Raw genomic sequence first — 16,145 nt, 5'->3', positions numbered from 1 at the left:
ACCTCATTGATCGAATCTCTTGAAAAAACCGAGTAGGAATAATTGGTCGCCGGTCGAATCTACCGGTGTTAGAATCTTGAAGTGTGCAAGACGAAGGCTTTTCCGGCGTCGGCAAGAGTCTTAGTCGTGGGTCTTATGCGTTTCCGGCGGCAGCGAAGTCGGAGGTATTAACTTAAGTGGTTGTTCACCGGCGATTCAACGTAGGCGGAGGCGTAGGCGAAGCGGTTTCAAGGCGGCTACAAACTCGGTCTTTCTTCAGGCCCTTCAAAATAGGTAATTGCTTAACCATTTCGAATTTCAGTTTCATAGATGTTTTTGCATAGATGTTGAGTTTTTGTTAAATTTTTTTTTAAAATTGAATAGATGATGGTTGTTGTTGCATAGATGTGCGATGTGTTGCACAGATAAAACATTGCCTTCAATTTTTTTTGTTAATTCTTGCTAGATTGCATAAATGATTGTTGTTATTGCATAGATGTTTGATGGTCTTGCATAGTTGTTGTATGAGTATGAATTTCAGTTGCATAGATGTTGTATGTCGTTGAACAGATGTTGGGTTTTGTTTGATTTTTTTTAGATTGCATAGATTATGGTTGTTGTTGCATAGATGTGCAAACTGGTTGCACAGATGGGCAAAAGCTTGACATCCAAACACTCTCAAATGAGACGCCTAAGACCCACGACTAAGACTCTCGCCGACGCCAGAAAAGCCTTCGTCTTGCACACTTCAAGATTCTAACACCAATTTCAATGATACAATATTTTTTAATTGCATAAAGATGCACAGTTTTGTTGGGTTGCATAAACATACAATATTCGCATAGATGTACAGATTTCATTCATTGCACAGTTGGTTTTTGAATTGCATGAGTCATTGTTTTGTGTTCCATTGATTAACATGTAAATGCATAGATATAGTTTCCAATATTTTGTAGCATACAAGTTGATAATGCTTTTATTGTTGCACAGTTAAATATGTCTCACGTAAAGAAAGCATCTACTAAAATGGTTAATCGAGGGCATCATCTGCGATTTCTGGCAAATTTGGCAGCAGCGGCGTGAAAAATCTGACGGCAATGATAATCGTGCAACCAACGATTACTGGAAAATCTGACCGTAGCGGCGACAATCGTGCAACCGGCGACAACAATCAATTGATAATCTGAGGGAGTCGACGAACAATTCGAACAATCCGATCTTATTATTTTAAAAACGGCAGCGGATCTGAGACAGCGGCGGAGAAATCAGGGAGTCGGTGGAAAAATTAGGGAGACGACGGTATCAGGGAGTATTTGAATTTGCATAGTAGAAATTGTAAATGCATAGATTACTGTGGTGCATAGAATGACTGGTGTATTTTGGGGGATTCATATTTGGATTTGCGTAGTATAAATTGTAAATGCATAGATTACCGTGGTGCATAGAATGACTGGTGTATTATGAGGGATTCATATTTGGATTTGCATAGTAGAAATTGTAAATGCATAGATTATTGTGGTGCATAGAATGACTGGTGTATTTGGATTTGCTTGTCCGTGATTTTCCTGTAACGTTACTTGAGTTTAATATGAATGCATGAATGTATGTAGTTGAAATATGTACTAATGAGCTTTTGTCGTTGATAGTAACATGGGTAGGAGATAAATAGCATTCTTGTTGTGGTATTTAAAGGTGTAATGGTTGTGTTAGTTTAAATAATGTGATTCTCGTAGATCATGCAGGTTGAAATGAGTAAGAGGCAATTAATAGGATGACGCGTAGATGACATCTTTTTGAAGCATTTGAAGATGTGAATGATATAGCTGCATAGTTAGAACATGTTGTTGCACAGTTAGAACACGTTGTTGCACAGTAGAAATTATGACTTATGACTTCTAATCAATTTCAACAATACATGAATCATCATTTTAAAATAACCTCTATTTTAATAATGTTTTTAAAATTTACATTATTTAAATAATTTGTTGCACAGTAGAAATTGTATATGCATAGATTACATTGGTCAGTTGCTCAGTTATTTAGGGTTCGATACTGAATGCTCATTGCTTAGTTGTTTTTAAGTGTTTGCATAATTAGAACATGTTTGTTGCACAGTAGCAATTATGACTTATGACTATTAATTAAATTGAGATTTATTAAAAAAGTGAAAAAGAAAAAAGATCCCTTGAAAGCACAAAGACGCAGACTAAGGGCACAAAACTTTAAAAGCGAAGGAAAACAACTCAAAAAGGAAACTCAGGATAATTATCCATATCATCCGACCAACGCCTATGGACGACATTATTCATTGCAATCATACTAGGCCTATTGGTGACGTCAACCACAAACTCCCTCGGCTTGTGACCCCTTTCTTCCGCATTCCTGAGACGACTTTTAATACAACCTTCCGGAATTGCATGTACAGGCTCTCGTCCCTTTACCGAGCCCTTTGGACGACCACGTCCGCGCTTCTGCTCCGAGAGCAACTGCATCCCCTGATTAACCTGCTCCTCTAACCTAATTATATGACTCGCCATGTCATCCGGAGTAGGATTGGATTGCTTATCAAAATCAACGTCCTTAATCGGAGAATTAACCCGCTGGCTCGCTGAAACTTCTGCCCCAACTACCGATTGCTGCTCTACCATATCTCCACTATTCGTTCCAAGATCCAACTCCAAAGTTCCCTCTACACTCGAGCCCTCTTTATCACTAGCCTTGTCCGTGTGAGGCGACCCATCAATTTCTCCCCCATTTAAAGCCTCTGCTTCATAAATGGAGTCCGCAATGATAGTCTCCTCCACTTCCTCTTCCTCATCCTCCTCAAGCGCTTGATATCGGTTAGCATCCCCCGCCAGAGGGAGATCATTTTCCTTAACCGGCACTGTAGCCGCTTTTAGAAGATCAGGACCTGAAAGAGGTTTAACAATATCAACTTTAGGCTGCCATGCAGGAGTCGGACCCTCTCCCTTATCAAGATTCTTCACCACCACAGCAGGAGGCTCAGTGATCTTTTGCTTGCTCGTGGCCCTATCAGCTCTCCGGCATTTATCCGTTGAATGACCTGTAAGTTTACAACGCGAGCAAAAAAGGGGCATAGATTCAAAACCAAACTCAATGTAGAACGATCTATCGCCGTCATCAATGTACATCGAGTTGAGAATAGGCAAAGCCATGTCAAGTTCCACCAAAACCCGCGCAAAATGTCCCACATGACCAGTAGCGGAGGCGTTATCAATTCGCAGCGGATGATCAAGCACACGACCTATACCAGCAATAATCACCGGAGTCCATAACTCCACAAGGAGATAATATATCCGAACCCAGACCTGAGCCAGAGACGACACTTCCTTATACGGATCGAAATACCTAGTCCATTCACGGAAACGTACGTGGCCGATTGACAGTTGGAGAAAAGAACTCCCCTTAGCTTTCTTTTTCGCTTCCATCGTCAAAAATTTAACAACGAAGAATCCCTTAGCCATGGGCACCAGTTGACAGTCGGCGCACTGCCATATGGTTCGAAGTTCATGAGAGAGGTCGGCGAACGAGCGTGGCTTGTCCCCTTTACGTTGGATAAGCCTACCGATTAGTGCAAATTGAAACTCTTCCAACTTTTTTTGATATTCCGATTTGGGCACTGAGAGGGTGACAACCTCTCCTTCACGCTGAAGCGGAAGGGCTCGAAGGCCATGTGCAGCAACATCCGGTGCCTTGGGTTGAACTTTAGCAGCGAACGAGACAGCCGGGGCAGATCCCGACACTATCTGCGCCGCTGAAGAAACTCCTGGCAGCGGCTGAATTGAACCAGGGAAGTCCTGGTTAGGAGTCAATTGCTCACCCATTTGACTCGGTGAGAAGCCCGACGAGCGCTGCCCAGCAGCCACCGCGCCGGAAGAAAATCCTGGCGCTATCTGCGCCGCTGAAGCAACACCAGAAGGCAGCGGCTGAATCGAACCAGAGAAGCCATGGTTATGAGTCGATTGCTCATCAATTGGACTCGGTGAGAAGCCCGACGAGCGCTGCCCAGCAGCCACTGCGCCGGAAGAGAGGGGCGGGTGCCGAGACAGAACATTGGCAGGGGATTTCGATCGAAACCCGTCAAAATTAGAAGAAACCGGGGGAAGGTTGAGGCCCCCCTTATCTTGATTGACAGCCGGCGAACTCGAGTCCATCACCGGCAACGATCGGAAACTTAGGATTTAGGGCGGCTAGGGTTAGTGGCTTGGGGAGAGAGCATACCTGCGGCTACGATTCGTTCTTCTGACCGCCGGATGCTGTTAGATTCAGGCCGTCGGACGCCGGAAACGAGGCAGGCTGAGGTTGGTTTCGACGCCGGAGATAGAGCTCCGCCTGAGACAGAAACCGCGCGGCCCGGATGAGAAGGCGTCGACGACGCGGGTGAGCACTGAGCAGAGGGGCGCGGCTCGGACGGCGGCGCGGCTCAGACGGCGGGTGGGTGGGAGGCAGAGGGGCCGCGGCGGGTCACTTATGACTATTAATCAATTTTAACGATACATCAATAATCATTTTAAGATAATAACTCTTCTATTAATAATTTTAAAATTTATAGTATTATTTAAATCATTTGTTGCACAATAGAAATTATATATGCATAAATTACATTGGTGTATAGGAATATGTACTGGTTGCATAGGAATGTACTATTTGCACATTAGTAATTGTAATTGCGTAGATTATATTTACGTGTAGTGAATCCAGAAAAAAAAAAAAAAAAAAAAAAAAAAAAAAAAAATGAACGTAAACCAATGAAATACACACCTAATTAATCATGTAAAACTAATTAAGAATATAGTAAAAGTCAAAAATAACCTTTGACTACTTAACTAATAAAAAAAACGGCATTTTAAAACTAATTGAATCCACATGTGTAGCTAGTTTTTTCAAATTAATCATAACCACTAGATCTTCAATTTTAAAGGCTAAGATTAGGTTCCTAGTTCTCATTTTAAAAGAGATTTTTATTAGAACCTCTTCCTATATATATATATATATATATATATATATATATATATATATATATATATATATTAACTCATTAGATATAGATTAATAATTTATTTGATTTCATCTTTCATCTCTACATTAAAAATTACGTTTGCAGTCTTGCTTCATTATTCTACCTAAAAGAAGAAGATTAAATCTCAAAAATAATAATATATTAATTCATTAAATATACATTAAAATAATAATTTTATTTTTTTATTCCTACATTAATTAAAAAATTTCAATTTTATACTAACCATCAAAACAATAGTTATACTGAAATTTATTTTAATTATTTAATTTTAACAATTGATTAATTTGGAATTCATGAATGGTGTGTAAATTCATTTTCTCTCAACTAGTATAAATAAATGTGCGGCATTAGAAGTCACCTACCACAGAAAGATCCAATTACAATTTGATCGGAATTGTTTGCTGTGAAAAAAATTAGACGAACACAAAACTGATGTATTTATATTTAAAATATAAAATTTATAAAAAAATTAGAAAATATTAAGATATGTGTATTTACACGCAAATAACTCTTAATAATATCATTGGTAAAAAAAAAACGAATGATGGAAGAAGAAAATGACTATGCTTTATATTCGTACAATTATTGAATTATTTTGAACTAACAGTACTCTACTGCAGTAACAGTCTTTTTCTTTTTATTTAAATTTCGCTGCAGTAACAGACTTAAATTATGGTTTTAATTGTCAAACAAGCAAACCAAACTAGACTGACAGGGAGTGATGAAGATTCACAATTTTTTTTTAAAAATTTAATTTTTATTCTATTTAAATAGTAGTACATCTGTCAATTATATACGAAGAAGTGGCCTTAAAACAACAACAGATAGATGTGCGCTTGTACCTGTATCATTCGAGAAGTTTAATTAAATAAATATCGATTGAATTAAAGTTAGTAATAGTTTTGTCGCATAGAAATAAACTAATATTTTTCTCTCTTCGGTTGTATCAACATATATTTGACATGTTTTTTTACTTTCTTTTTCTAGAAGTGACAATATACCTGCTATATATTAAAAAAATTTATTTCAATCCGTAAGTAGCGATGTCTAATTAAAATTCAAATATCACCACTTCCTCCTTATGTAAGTCAAAAAGATATTTCCTCCGTCCATAAAGAGTGCGTGACGGAATGGAGGACACAAATTTTAATAAAAAAGTTAGAAGATATGATTTTAGTGTTAAATGATAGTATTGAGCCCATCAAATTGTAAAAATAAAGAATGAGTATTTTGTAAATATTGAGTGTGAATGAAGTTTAAAGTATAAAGGGAATTTCTTAAAAAGAAAGTACACAATCTTTATGGATGGATGAAAATAGTAGTAATAAACACACAATTTTTGTGGACGAAAGAGGGAGTAATAAAATAGTTGATTCGAGTAAAACTAAGTCCTCAATCTTAATCTTATGTACATATTCCATATTAAAATTTACAGTGTGCAATTACAACAAGAACTTCTAAAATGTATAGGGGTGCAAATGAGTAGAGTCAAGCCTAAAAAATATTGACTTAATATAGATAAAAGTTTAATTTATTGAATATCTATATGAAATTTTGACAAAATAAAATACTATATTTAAGCAAACATGTTTTATAATATGAATACAAACAAGATATGACATAAAATGTCACGCGCGTCCAAAATTCCGAAAGTATTCTAGAAAGTAATTAATTAAGCTAATGAATCGGGTTTAGTCGATTCACAAACTTTTGAGCCGAATGCTACAAACAAACATTAAATACAGAGACAAAATCTCCAACTCCCAACTAGCTAGGACGCCTTTGGTCGAACCCACTTTGTTCCAAAAATAATAAGTATCAACTCATCAACTTCATTTCAATTTGCTTACACCAAAAAACCAACTAAAACTAAGTTGCAGAAATCTCAACTTAAAAAAAAAAAAAAAAAACATGGAGAGTTCCAACAGGCAGAAACGATGGAGTCTCGAAGGTATGACAGCACTCGTCACTGGTGGCACCAAAGGAATCGGGTATTTTTTTGTTACTCCATTATTTTTTTAAATTTGACTCTTAATTTAATCAAATTAATTACGTGTGTAAAATACATATATATATATATATATATATATATATATATATATATAGTTTTGTAGATATATATCTTGATCTGTTTGATATATATATGTAACTCATTTTTTTTTTTTTGTGTATGTGTGAAATTACACGCACACACACACACATGTATACATATATAGATACGCCATTGTTGAAGAGCTTGCAGAATTTGGTGCAACGATTTATACATGTTCGAGAAATGGGTCTGAGCTTAGTGAAAGGCTGAAAGAATGGGAGGCAAAAGGGTTAAAGGTGAAGGGATCAGTGTGTGATTTGACGTCAAGAACTCAAAGAGAAGAACTCATCAAAAATGTTTCTTTAGAATTTGATGGCAAGCTCAATATCTTGGTAAGTTGAGAATAATTTCCTCCTCCTCCTCTTTTTTTTTTTTTGTTTTTGTTTATATTAATATGTTGTGTGCATTTATACATGCATAAATTGGAAAATTTATTTTATTTAATACTCCCTCTGTCCCACAAATCTTGACACGTATTCCTTTTTGGGTCGTCCCACAAATCTTGACACATTTTCAAATAAGGTACTGTAATAATTATTATCTTCTCTCTCTTACTTTATCACTTTTATTACCATCTCTCTCCTACTTTATCACTTTTATACTTTATTACCTACACACTTAAAACACTAATATATGATTCCTTAATTCACGTGCCGAAACCAAATGCGTCAAGATTCGTGGGACGGAAGAAGTAGAAATTAAGGGATTAATTAATGGTGCGTGATTGAATACAATCATGCCAATGTGTTTTTTAGGGTAAACATACATACTTGACCAAATTCTAAAATTGCAAGAGAAAACCCTAAATTTATGTCTCTTCGAGTGTTTAGAAGATAGCCATTGCTGTTTACAAAGAAGAAGTCCACCCCTTTGGTATTTCCGAAGAGAGTATGAGACAATAATATTAAATTTGACAAAATTAATTAGCCGGCCCACAAGAAATCAAGAAATTAGATGAATGAACATTTTTCTTCTTGGACACATGTAAAGAAAATTAGTTGGTAGATGACATCTGCACAATTTTATTTTTTTTTTGTATTTTTTATTGATAGCTTTAATAAGTAATAAGTATAGACAAAAATAGGTGACTTGTTGAGGGAAAATTAATTGGTTGTTGTTCTACCTATAATCAACTTTGTTTGCTACATCATCCTCATTTGTTCCGATATTTATTTATATCAATTAATTTTCAATAATAATTAATATACTGGACCACCTAGTTATATTTGATGCTGCCCCTCCAAATCACTGCTCAATCATCATAATCTTGATTATGTTATTAATTCATGTGATCGAATCTCATTTACGTGATTAATTGATGATTAAAATAAACCATAACGACGACAGTATAAAAGTTTCTTGTCGAGCTTTTTTTCCCCTCTCTTTTATGTGTGTGTGTACGCTATAAACTATACCCTATAGTATTGTAAAAAAATTCAAAAAGTTGTGATAATGGCAGGGCTGGTGTTATGGATATGGAATAAGAGTTGTCACCGTATGAATTAAATATAAATTTTTTAGTGAAGTTGAAACAATACTTTCAATTTCAAGATATGAACGTGTGTATTTACAATAATTCCTTTTTGTTAGCATCATTTAAAATTAAAGCTTCTTTATTTCTTTCTTCTTTTCTTTTTTTCTTTGCTGTTTTCATTAAAAATTATGAGCAGTAATCATGATTATAAGTGGGCACAAGCAGAAGGTTAGATTTTAACTCAATTGAAAGAACTAAAAAGGATCATTCATGCAAATTCCAAGAATTTTTATTTAGTAATAATGAGAGATCTGGCTTAAAGCATGAGCTCTATCAATGAAGAAAAAGAAGGAAAAGAAAGTTGAGCACCTAAAAATAGAAAATTACAATAGAAAGAAATGGATTCTCTCTGTGTACGAGATTTCCTATTACATCACATTTAGATATAGTCGACGATGGCAAGATCCTTTGAGTCATATTTCACCAAAAATAGAAAAATGAATACACGCACAGCACATGTGTATATACCCTAGCCCTCATTTCCATTATGCTAACATCGTTTCCTTTTAATCTATGTTGTTCTTTTTTGTTTTATACATTTATTTTAGTTTTCATTAATTATATGATGATGGTGATGATAGATAAACAACGCTGCAACAAGTTTACTGAAGCATGCTTGTGATCACACTGCTGAAGACTTTGATGGAATAATGTCGAGTAACTTAGAAGCCCCTTATCACATCACCCAATTGGCTCATCCTCTTCTCAAAGCCTCTGGATCTGCAAACATCGTTTTCATCTCTTCTGTTGCTGGTGGCATTGCCCTCCCTGCCATGTCTGCTTATGCTGCTTCCAAAGGTCACCTCATCACTCATCACTCATCTCTTTTCATATATTATTATTATTATTATTATTATTTCAGGTGCAATAAATCAACTAACAAAGAATTTGGCGTGCGAGTGGGCCAAGGACAACATCCGTGCCAACGCCGTCGCACCATTTGGTGTTAGAACTACCATTATCAAACCTGTATGTAATCCTTTTTAGGGTTCATTGCATATAAATTATTGAATTTTTTAACAATTAATTCTCATTTTGCACAATAATTAATTTTAAAATTTATATTGATTTTTTCTTCTTCTCATTTTAATATTTGGCCCATTTTTCTGTGTCCAAATATACTGATCACTAAAATGATGTCGGTTTGCAAATTAAAGAGAAAATTGGGCGAGATAGCATCAGTTTAGATAGGTACTTCAGCACTAAATTTGACTGAGAAATGAATGAGATAGCAATTAAAACAAGTAAAACAATTGAGTAATTTCAGTATAAATTTTAATATTGATGTGCAAAATGAGAATTATTTGAAAGTTCAATAATTTATATGCAATTAACCTCCAATACATAAATTGTCAATTGTTCTGATTTTTCACACGGTTGTCAATTGGTGTCGAATTAATGCTGATGAGGCGGACCCCTGAAATATTTACATAGCTTAAACAATCGATATATTGAACGGCAATAGCTGGATGTGTACGCCACTTCAGCAGCTACAATTCGTCGAAAATTGACAACCGTGTGAAAAAATAGAACAACCGAAAATTTGTGCATCTAGACACGTTAATAAAAGTATGGATTATGGGTGGACTAATAATTAATTAAGTTTATTTGGTGAGGTAATTAGGAGGATGTGGAGATGTCGATTCTGCAGATGGTGGCGCCATTGATGGCTCGAACGCATGTGAGGCGAATAGCGGAAGCAGATGAGATATCGCCGTTGGTTGCATTTCTGTGCCTTCCTGCTGCTTCTTACATTACTGGCCAGGTTATTTACGTTGATGGAGGCTATACAGCAGGCTGCTATTAATACTTCAATATTCATTGCTACATATCATATGCTGCTATAGCCTCCTTTAATAATTGTATAAACTATGCTTTATGGCATGCATGGCATGGCAACATATAATTACTCCATCATATTAAATTCGATCCTCAGACTTAATTTATGGCTAGGGTTTTTTCTTTAAAGCTCCGTTTACTATGATGAAAATTGAGATAAAATATATATTTTCATCATTTTTTCCACTATTTTTACATGCTTATTTAATATTATGATAGATTTTTTTTTTTCGAGCATGGTGAAATATTTTCTCGGGCAGCTCATTTTTTCTCTAATGTTGGATAATAGTTATTTTTGGATAGTGGTGTGAAATATCTTCCAATATTTTCTCATATTTTCATCTCTAGCAAACATATGATAAAAAAAATAAAAAAGATTAATTAATATTTTCTTATATTTTTGTATCTATCATTTTCCAATGAAAATTTTGCAACTAAAATAAACGCAGATTAATAGTGTTTTATGCATGTCGTCTCGAATTCACAATTTTTTCATAAATTGTCATGAACTTTTCATTTTCTCCCAAAAAATCTCGATTTTTTTCACATTTTTCCTGAAATGTCCTGCTATACAAATTTGGTGACGGAAAGATGACTAATCTCAAATTGATTGCAGTCAAATTGTGAATATACATCAACAAATTGATAATTCAAAACTTCTCCAATGAGATGAGTCATCTTTTAGTTTATAAATTTTGTATAGCGAGACATTTTATAAAAAATCCCAAGAGTTCAAAAAAAATTGAAAAAAAATAAAAATTTGAAATATTTTATGAAACAAAATTAAAACTTTAGTACATAAAACACTATTGACCTTTTTATACAAATATAAATCTTTGCCTAGCAGTAGCATCGGATTTGCTTGCACATGGGTGTTGGAAATTTTGGATATTGTTGTCGTGTTTAAGTTTATTAATGTGATCACAAGATTAACATAAAATATAGTATATGTTTCACACACTGATAAATGAAATACAGTTGACCACTGTTTTATGAGTAGATAAAGCTTTTGAATATGGAGATGTAAGATTTAGTTAAAGTTTAATTAACTCACTGATTCCATATTTACATTGGTTGTTGCATGCACTTTATGGGGAGACGCAATGAGAATGTTAGAAAAATCATTGTAATTCGTAAACTAGTCTTAAATTCGAACCCAACTTGAATCCTGGCAAAATCTAGAGCACGTCCAACATAACATTGTTGGCAAGGGAGCTCAATATCCGATGTTCCTTAATTATTTTAATTCAATGAGCATATATAACATATACAGAGGAGTTGTAACAAAAATTAAAATTATTGCGATAATTAAACAAGAATTAAATTTTGTAAATGTATACTCCCTCCATCGCATAAAGCATGATCTGGTTCTTTTCGGCAAGAGAATTAAGAAATTGGTATTTTGTGTGTTAAATATGATAGGTGAAAAAGTGAAAAAGTGAATAAAGAGTAAATTTTTTGTCATTTTTAGAAACAGGTCAAGCTTCGTGGAACAAATTAAAAAGAAAATTGGGTCATGCTTCGTGGGACGGAGGGAGTATAATTTTATCATATTTTATAATAGTTTTATATGTAATGTATTGAGAGCGCTTTTGAGATAGTCTTTTTGAAGAACGAAACACAATATTTGGCCACTAATTGAAAAAACATAAAATCTGGTCATTTATTATGTGTTAAGACTGTTTTGCCCTTAATTAGCTAGGGTGAACTAGATTCGAGTTGGATTTGGGTTTGCACGCAGGTTAGGCACATATATACGACACTATTAATGGCATATGTGCCAACCGAAAAAAAAAAAAAAATGAGTATATGGCACTAATGACACAAATATGGTCATAAGTACCATTGGTGCAACACTATATAAGAGAGTATATGACTCTAATGACACTAATATGGCCATAAGTACCATTCGTGCAGCACACTAAATGGAGAATCTAAACCCTAAATGGATAATCTAAACCCTACGGAAAAATGTTCAAAATGGTCATCTAATTGTACCCATCTAAATAATATCAGCACACAGGTATATGACATTAATGTCTCTAATATGGTCATAAGTACCATTCATATGGCACTAATATGACCATAAGTACCATTCGTGCAGCACTGAGTATATGGTACTAATAGTGTGCAAACCTGAATTCGACTTGAATCTGGTCTGCCCTAATTAAGGGCAAAAAAGTTCTAAAACGTAAAAAATGATCAAATTTTGTGTTTTTTCAATTAATGACTAAATATTGTGTTTGCTTCTTCAAAATGGGCATGCGAGTATATTGTTTCTAATGTACTTTTATATATTTCATATTCATTATATATATACGATTTTAATAACTTAATTTTTATATAATATAGGATCCTCTTCATTGTAAAAATATAAATATAACTAAGTAATATAAATATAACTGTTATAAAATGCATCAAGAATTATATTACTGTGCATTTATGAAATTTGGTTCTCATTTCTTATAATAATTGCGATTTTTATGTTAATCGGTTTAAATGAGAATCATTTTATAATGAGAACGGAGAACCATTCTCGGCTCTTTGATCGTGAAGATCTACAGTGAATGCATCATCTTGATGGATGAATATAGAACTTAGGTTCGAATTTTGGAGGGAGCGAAAATTTTATTTTGTTCGAGTGCAGTAAACTTCACTACAAATACCATAACTTTATACGTTCAATGCAATGTTCTCACAATAAATGCAGTTTTTATAACCAACCCCCAGTGATTTAATCAAATAAAAATCTCTCTTAACATACAAATTACAAACCTCTTGCACTTAACTTATCAAATAATTACACTTCACCTATAAAGTATTTGCGGTTTGGTGGTCTTGGGTTCGACAATCCAAAGGGAGTACGATTACAGGACAATTTATTACCACAAAAATGCAATTATTTTATATGTAAAGTGCAATAACTTTATTGATTAAGTGCGAAGTTTTTAATTTTTACGTTAAATAAGTTTGTATCGAAACTCAACCCTCGGTCCCTATATATATATGGAATGGTTCAATGAGATCCCTCTTATACGGTGAGATCTTAGATTGATTTATAGGTGTTGTTGTAATATATCCTATGGCTTATATTTATCTAGAGGAGAAAAAGGTTTACCTGAGTTTGAATCCTAGAGGGAGCAAAAATATTACAATTTTTTTTAATATAATGATTCAACATTGTCTTATTCATCACTATATACTGCATTATTTGCAATTTCACTAGAACCTACTCCTATATATAAGGATGGGTTCCTATAGATCTCACTCTCCTCATAGTACATAGTACAAATCTGAACCACACAATGTGGCTATGTTGCTTACTAAGAGTGTGACACTTTTCCAAGGCAAAATACACGGGGTAAAATAGAAATAAATTTTTTAGAAATAAAAAATATATATATAATAAATAAAATATTTTTTTTTACCGAAAATTCATTTTTTTCCATGACCGTCTTCAAAATTATGGGAATAATTAAACACAAATATGCATAAAGGTAAATACAAATATACAGAACGTGGGATAGAAATATACATGAAAATATATGATCCAGCCAGTCAGTGACCAACGGCGAGTCACATGATAATATCGCATAGTACTATATATATAGTTGAACACGAATATGCACAGATATGCATAACGTTACACACAAATATTTTATTATATATATATATATATATATATATATATATATATATATAGGGGGCGGTTATTCAATAAACCACCCTTATTTTAAGAATTGCGAACCAACAAAAATGCATGAATTTTATGTATAACACGCATGAATAAACTGTATAAAGGCATGAATTGTGAAAAGTAATTTTTTGTTACCTTTGGGATTCGAACTCAGGACCATGAATTTATCCAACAAGGTGATGAATCAACCGTAGATCTTGATGATCTAAGGACTGAAAATGGTTCTTAATTTATATTTTAAGAAGCGTTCTTATTTTAGCCTTCCCCTATATATATATATATATATATATATATATATATATATATATATAAGATTACGATCCTGTGAGAACTCATTTTTTTGTGAGAATGGAGAATCATGAGCAAATACATAAAATATATGAATAAAAACACATGAACAACGATGTTCATGTCTTATTGTCTTTTGTTCATGTATTTTATGTATTTGTTCATGAATAAAAAGCACATGAACAAAAATGTCCATGTCTTATTGTCTTTTATTCATGTATTTTATGTATTTGTTCATAATGTATATATATATAAGAGAGAGAGAGAGAGAGAGAAAAGTTAAACAGAGAATGCTAAATATTTAGAGAATAGAGAATTCGTGAAATAAAAACGAACAGATCTACAATTTTTACGAACAAATCAATGTACCGCATGAACAACAATTTGCCCCGGGTTCGAATCTTGCTGGTGGCGAGTTTTTCTCTTTTTTCACTAAATACGTCTGTTCGTTAGTTATGTTGATCTGTTCGTAAAATGTATAGACTTGTTCAAAATTAAATATATAATAATTCTCTGTTTAACTTGACCCTATAGGGTGCGGTTATAGTGAGAACCACAATTATCGTGAGAACATAAGAACCAATAAAATTACTGCATCTGCTATACAAATTAATGCATCCGCTATTAAATTTAATGCATCCGAAAAAAATAATTTTTTTGCTCCCTTCAGGATTCGAACCCAGCACCTGCATCCATCCACCAAGATGATGCATCCACCGTAGATCTTGATGATCGAATGGCTTAAAATGGTTCTCCGTTCTTATTTTATTAGTGGTTCTTATTTGAACCTCTCCCTGACCCTATATATATATGGGAGAGTTCAATGGAGACCACTCCCCTATGTAGAGAACGAAGACCGAATTGTGTGCGTCTATTCTAGGATATTGTGATTTGATTTGATTTGGCTGGTTTTTAATATTTGTTTCGGTTATTATTTTGCAGTAAGGATAAGTTGGTAATTGCCTTTTCAAATCATATCCGTTACCTCATAAACTATATCTAATCAAATCTGTTAATTATGGAAACATATCTATAAGATTGGTCTGTTACAAAGAAACTTCATTCACACAACAAAAAAGGGACGTGCTTCTTTAAGTTTTTATTCATAGTCTATTGCACTGCATCTTTAATTTTTGATTCATAGCTGATTTATGCCTAATTGTTCATAATTTGAGGGATTAGTTGATGATAATTTGAACTCTTAGTTATTGATGTGGCGAATTTAATGAAGAAAATTTCACTTTTTTGTAAAAGAGTTTAAGATGGAGGAAATTGGAATATTTAGCAAAATAGAGCAATTACACGTGCCAGAGCTGACCAAACTCGACAGAGCTGACCAAGGCCGCCATAGCTGGCATTCATTCGCGCAGAGCTCAAGCTTCCAGAGCTGACAATAACTCGCCAGAACTAGCAATGCCGCCAGAGCTGGCATTCATTCGTGCAGAGCTCAAGCTGCCAGAGCTGGACTTATGTTCATATATATGTTCGTGATAAAAAATTTCATGAAAAAAAAAACCTTTTTGCTACAGATTCCTTTCTCCAACTTTAGTTTTTCATTGAAATAAAATTTACACTTTTAATATCCGCTATGAATTCTCCAGGGAAGTATCAATTCATTGAATGTTCAATATATCACACCATGTTCATCAAATTCATAAGCAACGTTCATTGAAAC

The 16,145-nt window shown here is 34.0% G+C and overlaps 1 protein-coding gene across 1 annotated transcript; it reads left to right on the top strand.

Moving 5' to 3' along the window:
- The first annotated feature begins 6,679 nt into the window (after window positions 1-6,679).
- On the top strand, window positions 6,680-10,592 carry LOC131022547 (tropinone reductase homolog). The gene is made up of 5 exons (XM_057952056.1): window positions 6,680-7,011; window positions 7,237-7,444; window positions 9,228-9,444; window positions 9,509-9,615; window positions 10,271-10,592. Exons 1-5 carry the CDS (start codon window positions 6,932-6,934, stop codon window positions 10,451-10,453), a joined length of 795 nt encoding a protein of 264 aa, XP_057808039.1. The 5' UTR covers window positions 6,680-6,931; the 3' UTR covers window positions 10,454-10,592.
- Window positions 10,593-16,145: the final 5,553 nt, after the last annotated feature.

Source organism: Salvia miltiorrhiza, chromosome 4 (assembly GCF_028751815.1).
Source record: "Salvia miltiorrhiza cultivar Shanhuang (shh) chromosome 4, IMPLAD_Smil_shh, whole genome shotgun sequence".
In the NCBI taxonomy this organism is placed as follows: Eukaryota; Viridiplantae; Streptophyta; class Magnoliopsida; order Lamiales; family Lamiaceae; genus Salvia; species Salvia miltiorrhiza.
Note: the sequence above shows the minus strand (reverse complement) of the source record. Positions and strands in the feature narration are given on the sequence as shown.

Bases quoted from the DNA above. Each gene is read 5' to 3' on its own strand.
- LOC131022547 (XM_057952056.1), top strand. From the start codon at position 6,932: ATGGAGAGTTCCAACAGGCAGAAACGATGGAGTCTCGAAGGTATGACA. The intron at 7,445-9,227 runs GTAAGTTGAGAA...TGGTGATGATAG, and splicing joins ATGGCAAGCTCAATATCTTG to ATAAACAACGCTGCAACAAG. The intron at 9,616-10,270 runs GTATGTAATCCT...TGAGGTAATTAG, and splicing joins GAACTACCATTATCAAACCT to GAGGATGTGGAGATGTCGAT.